General features: G+C 36.5%; 2 protein-coding genes across 7 annotated transcripts in view; one reads left to right on the plus strand and one right to left on the minus strand.

Moving 5' to 3' along the window:
- LOC135090757 (protein vav-like) overlaps positions 1-7,445 on the minus strand; it is a 38,827-nt gene extending 31,382 nt beyond the window's left edge. The window contains exons 1-4 of one of the 5 annotated variants that reach the window (XM_063987811.1): positions 7,036-7,445; positions 5,338-5,454; positions 4,079-4,137; positions 2,232-2,306 (exon numbers count right to left, since the gene is read on the minus strand). In XM_063987811.1, coding sequence (XP_063843881.1) covers positions 2,232-2,306; positions 4,079-4,137; positions 5,338-5,454; positions 7,036-7,248 — 464 coding nt within the window. In that variant the 5' untranslated portion in view covers positions 7,249-7,445. The remainder of the gene's footprint in view (positions 1-2,231; positions 2,307-4,078; positions 4,138-5,337; positions 5,455-7,035) is intronic. The other 4 variants (XM_063987813.1, XM_063987812.1, XM_063987815.1 and 1 more) reach the window with 4 other exon arrangements.
- Positions 7,446-7,810: 365 nt separating this feature from the next.
- Positions 7,811-14,893, plus strand: LOC135090759 (sideroflexin-2-like). 2 transcript variants are annotated; one of them, XM_063987817.1, is made up of 7 exons: positions 7,811-8,054; positions 9,148-9,312; positions 9,657-9,827; positions 10,243-10,441; positions 10,743-10,868; positions 11,144-11,358; positions 12,536-14,893. In XM_063987817.1, the coding sequence occupies exons 2-7, from the start codon at positions 9,158-9,160 to the stop codon at positions 12,645-12,647; spliced, it is 978 nt and encodes a 325-aa protein (XP_063843887.1). In that variant the 5' UTR covers positions 7,811-8,054; positions 9,148-9,157; the 3' UTR covers positions 12,648-14,893. The 2 variants fall into 2 exon arrangements, with proteins under 2 accessions (XP_063843887.1, XP_063843886.1); XM_063987816.1 differs by having other exon boundaries at positions 7,813-8,054; positions 9,119-9,312.
- The last annotated feature ends 22 nt before the right edge of the window (positions 14,894-14,915 follow it).

Genomic DNA, 14,915 nt, shown 5'->3' on the forward strand with positions numbered 1-14,915 from the left:
CAAAGGCACACAGTGAGTGCCTCAATGCTCTACATAGGAACACATGAGTGATTTAATGGGTAATGTAGGCAGACAGAGGTGCCTTTTATTTTACATAAATATAGATCAATTTGTTTAGTTGCCACAGGTACATATAAGTGCCTTTTAGTTCACACAGGTACACATGGGTGTCTTTACTGTTTACTCAGGTATTCAAATATGTCTTTATAGTTTTTTTTTATGGTGCACATGAGTGCCTTAACAGACGTACATGAGCAAATTTATAGTTTGCATTTACCTACACAAATTATTTCTCAGCTAACACAGCTACACACTGATCCCTTGGTATGCACAAACCTAGCCCTCATTTTTCCTCTCCTTCCAGCAGCATGATTACACTAAGGATTTGCATTGCACCTCCAGATTCTAAGATGTCATTTTTTTTATATAGGCCTAGAAAAATGATACATTAAAATTAAAGAAATATATCCAGAAACCACAGCAACATCCCACATAAAAGAAAAGCCACAAATGCATAAGTAAATAAATAAATAAATAAATAAATAGCCACAGGTCCATTTTTTAATACAGCAGAACCTCTGAAGACTAACAAGTCTGAACATGAATTTGTCCATATCCAAATGGCTTACAAATGTATTTTTTTTAAATCTCAAACACGAATTTTCTTCTGAACACAAATCTGCTGCCTCAGCATGACTGGTGTTTGAGTTGCCCCGCTGGCCACCTCTCATTGCTCCACATTGTTTTGCCAACAGTGTTGCCAAGATTTGAGGAGTTAGAGGCACTGATGAGGACATAAGGACATTCACTCCTGATTTAGGGATTCTAACATTCCCAAAAAATATTAGTATGCTGCTAATGCATAATGCTGTTCTTATATATAATGTCATTTATTCTGTGCAAGATAAAATATGAGTAATTTGCAGTACATTATATTCACCACATGCATGCAGAGCAGCGTATCACATATAGATACTTCACGTGTATTTCAATGTTTTCGTGACATGTATGGAAATGTACGGAATGGGAATTTGGGGGATTTATTCCCTGAATACTATGTTTTTAAGGATATTGAAAGTAGACTTCCCAAAAGTTATTACAGCTGGAGATTCCTCTCCCAAACAATCAGCTCCTCCACCTCCCCATCATCTCCATCATGCCTGCTGTAACTCCTCAAACTGATGGCTGTCTTAAACAGTATGTCTGTTATCTATTAAGAATCACTTCATCATGTAATCCTTGCAGCAATGTGTTACTAGGAATAATCCTTCTTTTGTGCTGGAAATAACTAAGAGTGTTGTGCTCATTACAGGTGGGATTGAAATTATTCTATCTCCCATTATTTTCAATGGGAAATAATAGCTATGAATACAAATTCTCAGGATAACAACTGCCAACCTGAAAAAATCATATTCATTTTCAGACATCCTACTGTATTCATACTGTAAAAGCATATGATTATTTCATTGCTTTTGAAGATATTTAAAAATGCTGAAGTTTTCAAAATACAGTAAAACCTCCATATGTCAGTATAATTTGATATTGAAGACCATGAAACTTTGTGTTGATCTATCACGAAAAGGAAGACATAAAATGTATGTTCACTAAAGAATAAGTTTTCATTAGAGGCATTAAGTATCATTCAATCAAAATGCTATCTTATGGTGAAGCAGACATACATACAGTCTACATTATGACTAACTGGCACCTTCCTATATACAAAGGTTTCAATCACAACAGAGATCATGTTGGAACCAGTTTGATCCTGTTTCACTGATCTGTCAACACCTAGCAGGATGCAAGGAAACATGGAACAAGGTTATAGTATAAAATTTTGTGTTGAACTTCAGAAAACCACACAAGCAGCTTATGGAATGCTGAGGGCTTATGAGGATACCTTAATCTGCAATGCAAGTTTCAACAACTGGTTAGAATAAATTTCTAAAGGAAAAGAAGAAGTTGAGAATGAACACGGATCTGGAGCACTGGATTGCAGAAAGAGTGGGGGATCTTTTAGGAGTGGGAGAAATGCCTATGCTAGTGTGTAGATTTGAGAGACAATTATAAAGAAGACAAAGTTTTGAAAGCTTATCAAAATAAATAGTGCCTCCTGAAATTTTCTTGTTACTTATTGAACATACCTTGTATCCTTTGTACTACTTTAATTACCTATGGGCTTAAAGGTGAAAAGAAGTGTAAGTAAGAGTAAAAGAAAAAACTGAGATATTCACTTTGCCATGTCCCTGAAGAGAGTCTCATAGATTTCGTTGTCGCCACCATTCTGACACCTCTCCTCCGAGAAGCCCCTGAAAAAGAGAGACTCAATAAGGTTTTACAGTGTGATGTGGTTATGTAATGCTATAAAGAGATACAATAACGTACAGTGTTCAGGATGCTAGGAATTGTCTCAGAAATAGTAACAGTAGATGAACTACATTGGTGTAGTCATGCAGAGAAAGGAAGGATTTTGTGAAGCATGCTAAATAAGGGATTCTACATTTGGAAGTACGCTCAAAACCTAATTATTCATAAATATTCATAAGCCTTCTTCAGGGATTTGGTCTGGCCACACTTTCTAACCTGAGATGCTACAGATATTTGGGCATGAAATGCTAACAGGTAGGATAAAGGAGAGGATGAAATTCTCAGGGATGCTTTACAACTCTGAGGCTGTCAAAGTTGAGTAGCATGTAGACTGGTGGGACTGTAACAAAACCTGGTGCATGGAAACATATCACCTACTTTTCAAGATGAAGATAATAATGATGACACTAATTCATATTCAAAAATAGGCCAATTACCTTAGCTTTTGCCTCTCCCTGCTCCATCCATGAATGGATTATGCAGCCAACTTACTAGTATTACAAACCAAGTGTAGGAAAAGCTAATAATACAGTGGTACCTCAAGATTCAAACTCAACTGGTTCTTTTGGGCTGTTCAAATTGGGAAAGTTTGAATTATGAAGCAATTTACCTCATTCAAATTAATGTAAAAAGAATTAATCCATTCCAGGCAACAAAATCCCCCTATTTTTTCCCCTTTTTATGGGTTTATGTTGTGTACTAAACATAGAATTGAATGAAAATAACCTACATTATATATTAAGAAAAAAATGAAAAATAAATAAATAAAAAAATACAGTAAAAGAAAAACATGAAGTATCGTATATTTTTGGCGTATACGACAACTGATACATAAATTTTTACGCAAAATACCATTGTAAATAAACACCAAACTCAAAATCATAAGTCATCAGAAGTTACTGACATCTTTAGTCTGGAAAACAGTTGTAGTGTACACAATTTTTATTTTGCACTAAAATTCCTACCCCTCTCTCTCCCCATTCCCTTCCCTTCTCATCCTCCTCCCTCCTCTCTCTCTCTCTCTCTCTCTCTCTCTCTCTCTCTGTGAAAGTAAGAACAATTCCGAAAACTGCTAAATAGAATGAATGAGACTGATAGAGAATGAAGATGGAATTATTTGGGTGAGAAAGGATGAAGCGAAAATGACATAGAATGAATGAGGGGGGAGAAAGAGTGCAGTATCACTTCCTTGTCCTTTCATCTCTGACAGATAAGGGGAAGGGGAGATGACAGGAAGGGGGGGGTTGAGACCAGATGAAAGAGGAAGGGAGAGGAAAGAACAATGGGAAGAAGAAAGATATGGGATAGGAGAGAGAGAGAGAGAGAGAGAGAGAGAGAGAGAGAGAGAGAGAGAGAGAGAGAGAGAGAGAGAGAGAGAGAGAGAGAGAGAGAGAGAGAGAGAGAGAGAGAGAGAGAGAGAGAGAGAGAGAGAGAGAGAGAGAGATGGAAGGAGGCAGGGTGGGGAGGATAAAGAGAGGGAGAGAGGTAATGGGGAGGGATGGGGGAGAGGGGCAGGGAAGGGAGAGGGAGGGAAGGGGGAGGAGGGGAAGGGAGGAAGGAGGAGAAATGCTAGAGGGACTGACTTAGTACCATTGCTTGAATGGGAATTTGTGTTTGAATTGGAGGACAAAATTTGTTTGCCAGCCCTCTTTGAATTGGGAGTTGTTCAAACTGAAGGAAATCTAAATCATGAGGTATGACTGTAATTACTTACTGAATATGCAGACGTTGAGCTCTTGGACAGTTGCTAAGCCTGGATAGTGTATGAAGGACCTGCAACATGTACCAATAAAACATTACACAGGTGGCTGTACAACAATGTGGAGCCAATTCATCTATAAAACTACCAATATTAAAACTACCTCTGATTTCCCACTGAACAAAATAACATATTAGGTAAGTGACAATAAAAAATACAATAATGACAACAACCACAACAACAACAACAACAACAACAACAATAATAATAATAATAATAATAATAATAATAATAATAATAATAATAATAATAATAAATAACAATAATAATAATTATCTGTCTATCTAGCTATATACAAGGCTGGCAATCCCACACAGAATGGCCCAGACAAGACACCACACATTGCTCTGTGGCACTGGCTAAGAAAACTCCCACTGTATTCCCTGCATGGTTAAAGAGGTAATTAAAAGGGACAGATCAAGGGAGCTAGGAACCCCCTTCTCTGTATGATGTTTTATGAAGACAAGAAAAACCACTACATAGGTACATTAATAACAATGACAATAACTAATGGGATGTGTGAATCTTTCGGATACATACATATATACAAAGGATGTCAAAGGAGGAAACACAAGACCCCCCAACCCAAAGAGAGAGAGAGAGAGAGAGAGAGAGAGAGAGAGAGAGAGAGAGAGAGAGAGAGAGAGAGAGAGAGAGAGAGAGAGAGAGAGAGAGTAGACTAATGACACGAAAGCAGGAAACACATGAACACCTTCAGTAAAATCATGAACACTCCAAGGAAGTGATATGTTAACATTGGATCTGGATCCCATAGATGAAAGTGTCATGTTGTACTAACGTGAGGACAAGACGAATTATAATAATAATAATATAATAATAATAATAATAATAATAATAATAATAATAATAATAATAATAATAATAATAATAATAATAATAATCAGGCCAGGAATTTTGCAAGGGGTGGCCCAAACAAGGCACCCCCTTCATAATGAGACTATTCCTTTCACCCTCTCAGTCACACTTCTAAACAGTTGTTCACCTTTTCCTTTAATCTTGACTTCACTAAGAGCTAGTATGTCAAGCTTTGGCTCAACAAACATTCTCTCTACCTCCTCACCTTTACATACACTTGTGCTACAACCACACACATTCAACAATCCAAGCCTTAGAGATTAGGGAGCAAGATCACTTCTTTCCCTCCCAACAACAACAAAATAACAAAAATAACAATCATCTTTATGCCAACTTACCTTCTTAAAGTCAAGGGACTCAAAGAGCATTTCAGGATCAAACAAGTCATCTTTATGAATGCCAAAGTTATGCTCACACGTCTGAAGGAAGATACTGATGTTTTTCAAACAGAGGAACTGCAAAGATAAAACTAAATTAATATAAAATATTTAGAGTACTAATGTTGTCATACACTGCAGTTTTGTAAGATGAGTGGGACATAAGGTGGTGTAGGCATCAATGAAATTCCTGGTGAGGTGGTGAAGAATAAGGGTAAGACAGAGGAGAAATATGTCCCTGTGGTCAGGGGGTACATGATCTGATTGCATGTTTTGTGGCCAATTAGAAGAATAATGTTACAGCATTCCCAGTGTGTCATAAGTGATTTATGGTACACAGTAATGGCACTGCATAATACAAAAGTTCCTTGCTTAGACCATAAAACTTGTCTTAAAGCACTACACATATTTAACGCTGGACAAAGAAAAATAATTTCTTATAAAATTGACTCAGAAAATCAATTTCATGGGCTGGGAGGAAATTATAAAATACATTTTATGGTCTGACTGCAAGTGTCTTGTGGCAGATGGTGGTGATACAATCTTATCTGCTATGCCTTTCAGGTGCATTGGCTCCTGAATCAAAGTCAGTTAACTTTTAAATCACTCCCAGAAAAATTAATTTGAGGCAATTAAACATTATTTTCTGGTTAACACTGCCTGTCTGGTGCCACATTCTGGCTTTGACATGTAGTTGGTGTTCTTCATGGGGAAAGAATGTTTAGCTTTTTGTTTTTCTGCAATCTGGTATTAGAGATGCATTTGATGTCATAATTCAGATATTGGCAGATGCATATATCAAAATATGACATCCTCACAGATGTGAATGCAGATGCAAAAGTGGATGTGTTCAGGATTTTGCTCTATCACTATACAGTACCGATTACTGCCAGATGGAAATGTGAAAGCTTAAGGGCGACCTTTCCTTTACTGCATATAGCATAAGTTGGTATTTTCTCAATAACTATCATATCTCATATCATATCACTTCTACCATGGAAATAAGATAATACTACCACACAATCCTCCTGTACCTAAAGGTCAGAAGTAAATAGATAAGATGTTGCCACACAAGTTCACTTTAAAATTACATACATTCTTAAGTCATGGCGTGGGAGTCAAGGAAAGCTTTCACAAATCACTTGCTTTGTTAGTTCAGATGTAAGATTGTATTGTAGCTTTATACACACAGCTCACTGAATTGAAGAAATACATGAGCAACAGGAAGGGAGTCATAGCTAATGTATAGTCTGACTAAAACCATACACACACTGTCAGGTCAGCTTCATACATACACACAAAGCAAACTTTATCATACAAAAATTAGCTAACCTAATAGGAATTTAGAGTCTGAATTTTGGTGGGCAAGGATTAAACATTTAGAAGATGTAGTTTACCGAAATCATACAATAAATCATTAGATACAACCAAATACGAAAAGAAAACACACACACACACACACACACACTTATGGAAACCTGGAATTGACTTTGGTTATTAGGCATGATGCTGGAGGCAAGAAGAGTACAACACAAAAATAAAATGAACAAGTATACAAACATGGATAAGGAGACACCCTAATATTATAACAATTTCCCGCTGGATTGCATAAATTAAATAGTTTGCACACACACACACACACACACACGAGCAAAGTACCTGGGCCTTCTGGGGTCGCTGATTAATGCTGCGGAGGTCTATGCTGTTCTTATCAAGCAGATGAAGCAACTTGCACAGCATTACACCATCTCTCAGGAACCTACACAGGTCTGAGAGTCTGGCTTGGTTGCTGGCAAGCAAGTGGTCACTCCCTATGAGGCCCACACGCTTCAGCCACTCACAACATTGCGCCCACTGCTCCTCCGCTGCCATGACTGAGGCACAGACTGAGATGAGCGAGATGATGCCACACCAAACACATCCGGCTGGTTGGCAGTGCTCCTCTTGCCGCTGGCACTGCTTAATGTGGGGTTGGCACTGCCTTGCCACTAATTACTGCTTGTTTTATGCACCCCTTAGCCTCTATTTAGGTTCGTTGTATATGATATTCTAGCGCATTTGGGACTCACACCTGTGTACATTCGTTATATTTATTGGTTTGTTTATATTTGCCTGTTACTTATATCAATGTAATACCGGTTATAATGTGCGTATTTACATACAAACGTTTCATTCATTTGCTAGAAAATGTTCTCATTAAAATTAAATACAAAATGCATTTGTAATACAAAGACATAACAGTTGTAAAACTAACACACTACATCAATTCTTAATAAATTTCCCATTAAAAGCGAGATCTATAAGAAACATTCACAAATGACCTGCTGACCTCTATCTAGTACATATTCATTTGATTAATATTTGGAGTGCCAAAGTTTTGGTGAACGCACCAGTCATTGCCAAGGGTCACCACACACTACAGTCGCAAAGAAATGCTCCTAACACCGCATCCAGCTAAGCTCGAGTCATGCTGAGCCATCATTGAAAATATCAGAATAACAAGATAGTCTCAATGAAGTGCATAACGAAAGATAACTTCCAGGATGCCCTTTACTGGAAGCATAAAGTTAAGTTAGGGAACCTCCCTGCCTCAGTCAACTGCTGCCGAGGGTTGTGGTGAAGTGCGGCAGCCACTCTTCCTTATTTCCTTTCCACCTTAGCAACAGAAACTGAAACAGGTATCATTTGTGTCTAACTATCATAACGACCATCCAGCGCAAGCTAGGCTTAAGTGACAGTCAGTATGTAATGAGTAATTACCTGCCAGACTATACAGGTGTACCCTACAGGAACCATATCACCTGTTTCGCCTGTTCAATTACCTGTCCTCTTACTCGTTTGTTACTCCAGAACCAAGCAGTGTCATACTCTAACATCATTTATACTCAATGTGTTTCTTAAGACGTTTTATTGGTAATCAAATATTTTGTTTAGATGTATCGATATTCAATATTTTATTCTTGTATATACGAATCGAGCAGCTTAATTTTATCGATCCACGATATTTTTGTTATTTACTTATTATTATTATTATTTTTTGTTTCGAAGTTGCAACAAAAATAACGAGTTCACCGTTATATTTACCCGCGTTGGCCTTCACCAATATCATGTTTTGTAATGCTGTGCTGACATAGAAATAACTTGCATGACCAGCCGGTCACACACTTACCATAGCAACATGCTTTGCATCCCACGCATGACCTCTGCAAAAAATGATTCGGATATGAAAGATAAAATGCGAAGTGTGGCAGAACAAAACCAACACTTTCTGATTCTACCTATGATTCTTTTGGTTCCAAAAGTAGATTAAATTTATGGATATTTGTTTCATTACTTTAATAATCATAATATTTTAGTTTTGAAAGGTTAGTATCATAGTAACATAAGTTAGCCTTAATTATCTGATGTCAGTTAAATTGGTTATAAAGTTCAAGTTGCTTTCAACATTATCTTTAATATCTTTTTTGTGTATATGGCATATTTACCACTTATGGCATAGGTGACTGCATCTTTTACAAGTGTACCTATGTGGTCTCTGTCTTTCTCTCATCAGTGCATGACTAAAAATTTAAAACCTCAGATTCACAAGCATGCTGCATTAACTTTGGACTGTGGTCATAGATTGGTAACTATTCATTAACATTGTCGAAAATTTAGCACGCAGTATGAACCAAAATATATAAATGTATCATCTGTATTATAATGAAGCTTGCCTCATATACTGTAATACTTTAATTCCCAGTTGCATAAAAAAAAACCTGTATCTACAAGTGTGAAGAAAATGGGGCAGGAAAGGATCAACCTGGATGCCCCACGGTACAGCCAGTCTCAGTTCACTGGGCGGCTGAGACACTTCCTGGGCATCACTGACTGGCGGCTTTGCTTCAAGAATGATGCAGAACTAAACCATGCCAAGGACATCCTTCAGAAGTACAGGTACACTGCAAGTTCTCTGAAACTGTTCAAATTCACTGTATTTCATCATTCATACTCTCGTTTTCCTATGGCTGTGAACTGTTCTATTTTTGTAAGTTATTCAACAATATTTTGTATGTGATTTCATGTTTCATGCTTCATTTACTTATGATTTTATTTGTTCACTGTTTTCTGATCTACATACTATGCTGAATTGAATTATTCTCAGTATTATTCCAAGTATACATGTACTAAATTAATTAAGTTGAATTTTACTATGTTCTTATGAAAAATCATTTTGCTGTAATCTGAAGAGATATTATTTGCACAATAGAGTTAATGATCTCATGACATGACACCCCTAGATTGGGCCAGGAGCCACCAGGCACGACAGAAGAGATGATCTGGCAGGCCAAGAGAGTCTATGAGTCAGCTTTCCACCCTGACACAGGAGAGAAACAAAACCTTATTGGACGCATGAGCTTCCAGGTTCCGGGTGGCATGCTGCTCACTGGGGCCATGTTAACCTTTTACAAGTGAGCATTACAATTACTGGTCATCTGTTTTGATTTTTTGCATGAGTCTTCTTTGTGTGCATGGAAGAGGTTCTGCAGATGCTAGTGTAACAGTGTACATGTAGCTTTCATCACTTTGTGTGATCTAAGCTGACCACCACATCTTTCAGGATACTAGACCACAGTAAAAGATGAAGTGTGATATAGGTTATGTATTTCAAACCATTCTATGTATATACCATCAACATTCTACTGTCTAAGCAGTAAAGCCAAGTACAGAATTATTTACTTTTATTTCTCCCTCTCTCTGTTGAATTAGTATGAGTATTATCACTCTTTATGTTTAACAGTATTTTCTGTGTAGGCTTCTGCATATATAAATGGTATAAAGCACCAGTTTTGCACTCCAGATAGAGTTTCCTTGTTTACCCTTCAGGTCTACCTCAGCAGTTGTGTTCTGGCAGTGGGCTAACCAGTCATTCAATGCCCTTGTCAATTACACAAATCGGAATGCGAAGTCTCCGCTGACTGTTGAACAGATGGGGATTGCCTATGTGTCAGCTACTGGTGCAGCTCTAGCTACAGCTCTTGGCCTTAAGAGTTATTTGAGTGGTCGAGTGTCCAGTCTTGTGCAGGTCAGTTGATGATTTTGTACACCAAGCTGATATTCCTCATATATGGAGATAAGTGTGATAAAATATCAGAACATGTCCCTTTGTTCCTGTTGCCTTTAATAACAGGAATTACAGTGGCAGTATTCTCCCAGCCATTATGAAGCATGCTGCCAGGCTATGTTTCCCTGTCAAAGTGTGATCATCTTTGTGCATGTTACATTATTAAAAATCTTTCTTGAATACGAAGTTAAGTTTGAGTGGCTTAGACATTTGTGGTACTTTTAATTTTTGCAACTAGCTGATCCTTGACTCACTTCTCCAGAGATATGTGCCATTTGCAGCAGTGGCAGCAGCTAACTGCATCAACATTCCCTTGATGCGTCAAAACGAGATAGTGAATGGCATTATTGTGTGTGATGAGAATGGAAATGAACTTGTTAACTCCAAGGTAAGTATAGCCTACTGATAAAACAGAGATGCAAACAAATATTTCTTTGCATGGAGTTTGTGGGAAACAGTGAATGAGTGAGAATTTCATACTGAAGAATTTATGCATAAAGTGTCTTAAAATAGTAGGCTTTTTGACATGAGAAAACACTAAGTAGTAAGGTGGGTTAATTTATCTGTTGTGTTTATCTTCTTAGATAAACAACATTCATCTGGTATATCTGGCACACTGCATACTCTTAGTAATTAGCCAACAATACCTTTTTTTACTCATAGGTGGCAGCTGCAAAGGGCATCTCTCAAGTGGTCTTTTCTCGCATCTTCATGGCAGCTCCAGGCATGACTATCCTTCCAGTGATTATGGAACGTCTGGAAAAGCAAAACTGGCTTCGGAATTATCCAAAACTTAATGCACCATTCCAGATGCTAATGTGTGGTGCAATACTTACATTCATGACTCCTACAGCCTGTGCACTCTTCAACCAGCGTTGGTAAGTGGCTATATCAACACTTATTCTGTTAGCTGTATGATAGATGCAGGTGATAAAGAATCAAACAAATTAATTCAGTGAATAGATAGTTTAAATGTGATATATATATATTAGAGTTGGACTAGACATTGATCTTTCAGTATTTGTGGATGCAGATGTGGATATCTATCATAAATATTTGTGGATATGGATGCAGATGCAGATATTTTTAACCATCAAGAGTTTTAGCCACAGACAACTGAAATCTTGATACTATGAGATAAGTTAAAGTGTATAATTAATATATTAAGAAATAGGGAATCCAACAGTATATTAAATTATGCTAAAATTTCAATTATCTGTGTTACCAGAAGGCATTATTTTGATTCAAAGGCAGTTTGAAATACACCCTATGCCAACAGGTAGTCTGATGCAACTGATTTCCTAGAAGTGTCTGTGCCCAGCCCACCATCAGCACAGTTGTCAATTTAGCATTTTTCCACGACCATTTATGTAAAAATCCAGTGTTTTTAATAAATTTTTTGACAGTTGAAGTGCATGATGATGATGTTTGTTCACAAAAACCATTGTTATCAAGTCTAATTCTTCATAAAAGTCGCTACTAACATCAGAAATATAAAGTACACTAAATTGACATCAGTCTCTCTCTCTCTCTCTCTCTCCACCTGACATTTACAGAGTCTAGTTATTCAAGATATCCACATATCCGCATCCATAGATGTGGATTTGGATATTTGGTTCACCTATAATATATATATATATATATATATATATATATATATATATATATATATATATATATATATATATATATATATATATATATATATATATATATATATATATATATATATATATATATATATATATATCTGAGATTACCTTTAACTGGAGGAATTCACCTTGTTTTATGTAGGAATATAAATGAGAGCAGTCCCACCACTGTTCACCATTTAGTCAACTTTTACAATGTTAAGACATTGTGAATGTAGTATGTATTCTCCTGACCTGGCTGCAGTGTTGGTCAGGCAGTCCACCTCCCTCCCTACACAAGGAAAAGTCACAAATTGTCACTTAGTGATTGCTGTGCCAAGACTTGTCCCTGTGAGAAGTAATGAAGGACAACCATTGTCAGTTTCATCATGTGCCAATATTCAGATACTATTATTTTTTTCAGCTCAATCAGCACTGCAACCTTAGCCAGACTGGAGCCTGATGCTCATAAAGAGCTGGAGAAGAAGTGTGCAGGAAACATGCCTGCTGTGGTATACTTCAACAAGGGACTGTAACAAGTGCAGCATTCCTTGCTCACCATGGGGACAAGGTTGTGGGTTTTTAATGTTACCAACTTGGGAATCACATAGGTTTTATTTTTTTATGCTCATTGGTTGGTTGTGGGGATTGATTTTGATCTAAAGAAAACTTGAAAATAATGAAAGATAAACTATTGTGATCCATTGATATTAATAGCTTTCTGTGCAAGTCTTGACACATTATTGAAGTTTCATATAAATTCACATGCATACTAGAAAATCATGTATTAGAAGTGACTAGCACAACATATTGGGCATTACAGAATATTTTACTGCAATAATGCCAATAGGTAAACCAAGGAAGCAGTGTTTCAACTTAATGTACATCTGAAACCTCATTCCCTCTATAAACTCCTTCCAGGTGATCATGTGCAATACAAACGTCATAGGTATTCTTTCTTGTACACATACTCTTGCTTTCTCACAGCTACCTCACTGATTTGATTATCTCTATATGAAGAACATTTACTCTGCTTCCTACAGCATAGGCAGTCCTTCTCTGACACTTGTTACATCAGTTTTAGTATAATTCAAATTGTGCAATAATTCTGTCCCACATGAAGTGTAAGTTATGTAAAGTGTGTACTATAGATTAATGCTTATATTTGCTACTTTTGTAAGGGCTTCCATAAAGATAATGGTACATAATGTATGAATGAAGCATACCACTTTTATATTAGTGGTATATTTTGCTTATAGTGAAATTATTCTTGATGTATATACACTAATTACAATAGCACATAGCATGAGTTAAATATGTGCACACTGTGATAGGCACATTCATGAGATACCTAATTGCATTAACTGCTTGAGCTTAGCAAGATGAAGCTTCAATACTCAGGGCATGTTGTTAAATGAATTAAGTTAATTAGATACCTAATTTTTTTTAGTATAATGGGACACATACCTAACAAAAAGTGATCTCAGAATTGTTCCTCATGTCATACTGTGATAATTTTTGTATTGTGTTTAATTTTTCTCTGTAAGCCTAAACCAGTTTGGTTTGGCTCAGAATATCTTTCACAAACCACAAGATCTCTTATCTACCAATATCTGATGCATATTCTTAAGAAATGCACACAGAGAATGACCATTTTATAATCTTCCATTTATTCCTACCATTGCATGCTTTAATTTAATCCTCTCCTTTCTTCCCTTCCCTTTAATCTGCACCAGCACTTTGCCCTTCCTGTCCTGGGAGTCTTCCTTTTAGATCTGTTACATGTATCATATTCATGTACATGCACTTAGTCATCTGCCATTCTTTCTTGACTGTAAATCTGTTATACATTTTTCATAAATTTCACTATCCATCCTCATATTTTTCAAATAACTTATTTCAACTGCTTAGCTATCTAACTTTTGTCTTTCACTTCACTTTCAATTCTTGCTTACATATGTGATTGCTGACACAGTGCCATCCACAACATTGAGATCATTGATATAAAATCCATGTGCATTCCTTAAGAATGGATGGGTGAACTGAAAAGAAGTGGATGAATGGGACTGGAAACCAGGAATAGATGAGTAAAAAATGACTGGAAACTGGAAACAAATAGATGGAAGGTATGGTAACTGGAAATTAGGAATGCCCAAGATAAAAAGACTGGGAGATGGGAAATATGTGTGTAAGATAAAAAAAAAAAAAAAAACTATAACATGAAGAGGAAGGAGATCTGTAATGTATTAAGCACATACAAGCAATAAGTAAAGAAATTAAAGGAGACAGGATCACTCCTTTACCTTTAGGAATAAGCACACAAAATTTATCATGTGTTGTATTTGAAATTTTGGCATAGACACAGGTATAGGCTAGCACTAAGGTCCATCACAGCCATGCTTAGTATGGTAAAGTTTAAAATGAGTGTGTTACATATTTTTAAGAATATGGAGATACATCAAAGACAGGGTTCATGATAAAAACTGGTAACCAATTGTCACCAACATATCAAGTAAAATTTAATTTTTTTTCTAACTTGCACATTATTTCTTAATAAGATGTAAAGGAATAAATGATGATTACAGTACCTATATGTAAATACTGTAGTAAACACCTTTATTAAGTCTTCCAAACATAGTAGAAAATCACGAGTGTATAAGTAACTCTAAACTATCATTAGTTTCATCATTTGAGGAAGTAGACCATAGCAAAGATATCTTTAAGTAATCCCTTCCTGGCAGTATGGCAGTTGTATGCACTAACAAATAAAAATACATCTATTTATATATTCTGCTGACCTTCAG

The sequence above is a fragment of the Scylla paramamosain genome, chromosome 36, assembly GCF_035594125.1.
Source record: "Scylla paramamosain isolate STU-SP2022 chromosome 36, ASM3559412v1, whole genome shotgun sequence".
Classification (NCBI taxonomy): Eukaryota; Metazoa; Arthropoda; class Malacostraca; order Decapoda; family Portunidae; genus Scylla; species Scylla paramamosain.

What these genes read in the sequence shown, in the direction of transcription:
- LOC135090759 (XM_063987817.1), top strand. Translation starts at nt 9,158, where the DNA reads ATGGGGCAGGAAAGGATCAACCTGGATGCCCCACGGTACAGCCAGTCT. An exon ending in GCCATGTTAACCTTTTACAA is followed by an intron (nt 9,828 to 10,242) that starts GTGAGCATTACA and finishes TTTACCCTTCAG; the next exon opens with GTCTACCTCAGCAGTTGTGT. An exon ending in GAGTGTCCAGTCTTGTGCAG is followed by an intron (nt 10,442 to 10,742) that starts GTCAGTTGATGA and finishes TCACTTCTCCAG; the next exon opens with AGATATGTGCCATTTGCAGC.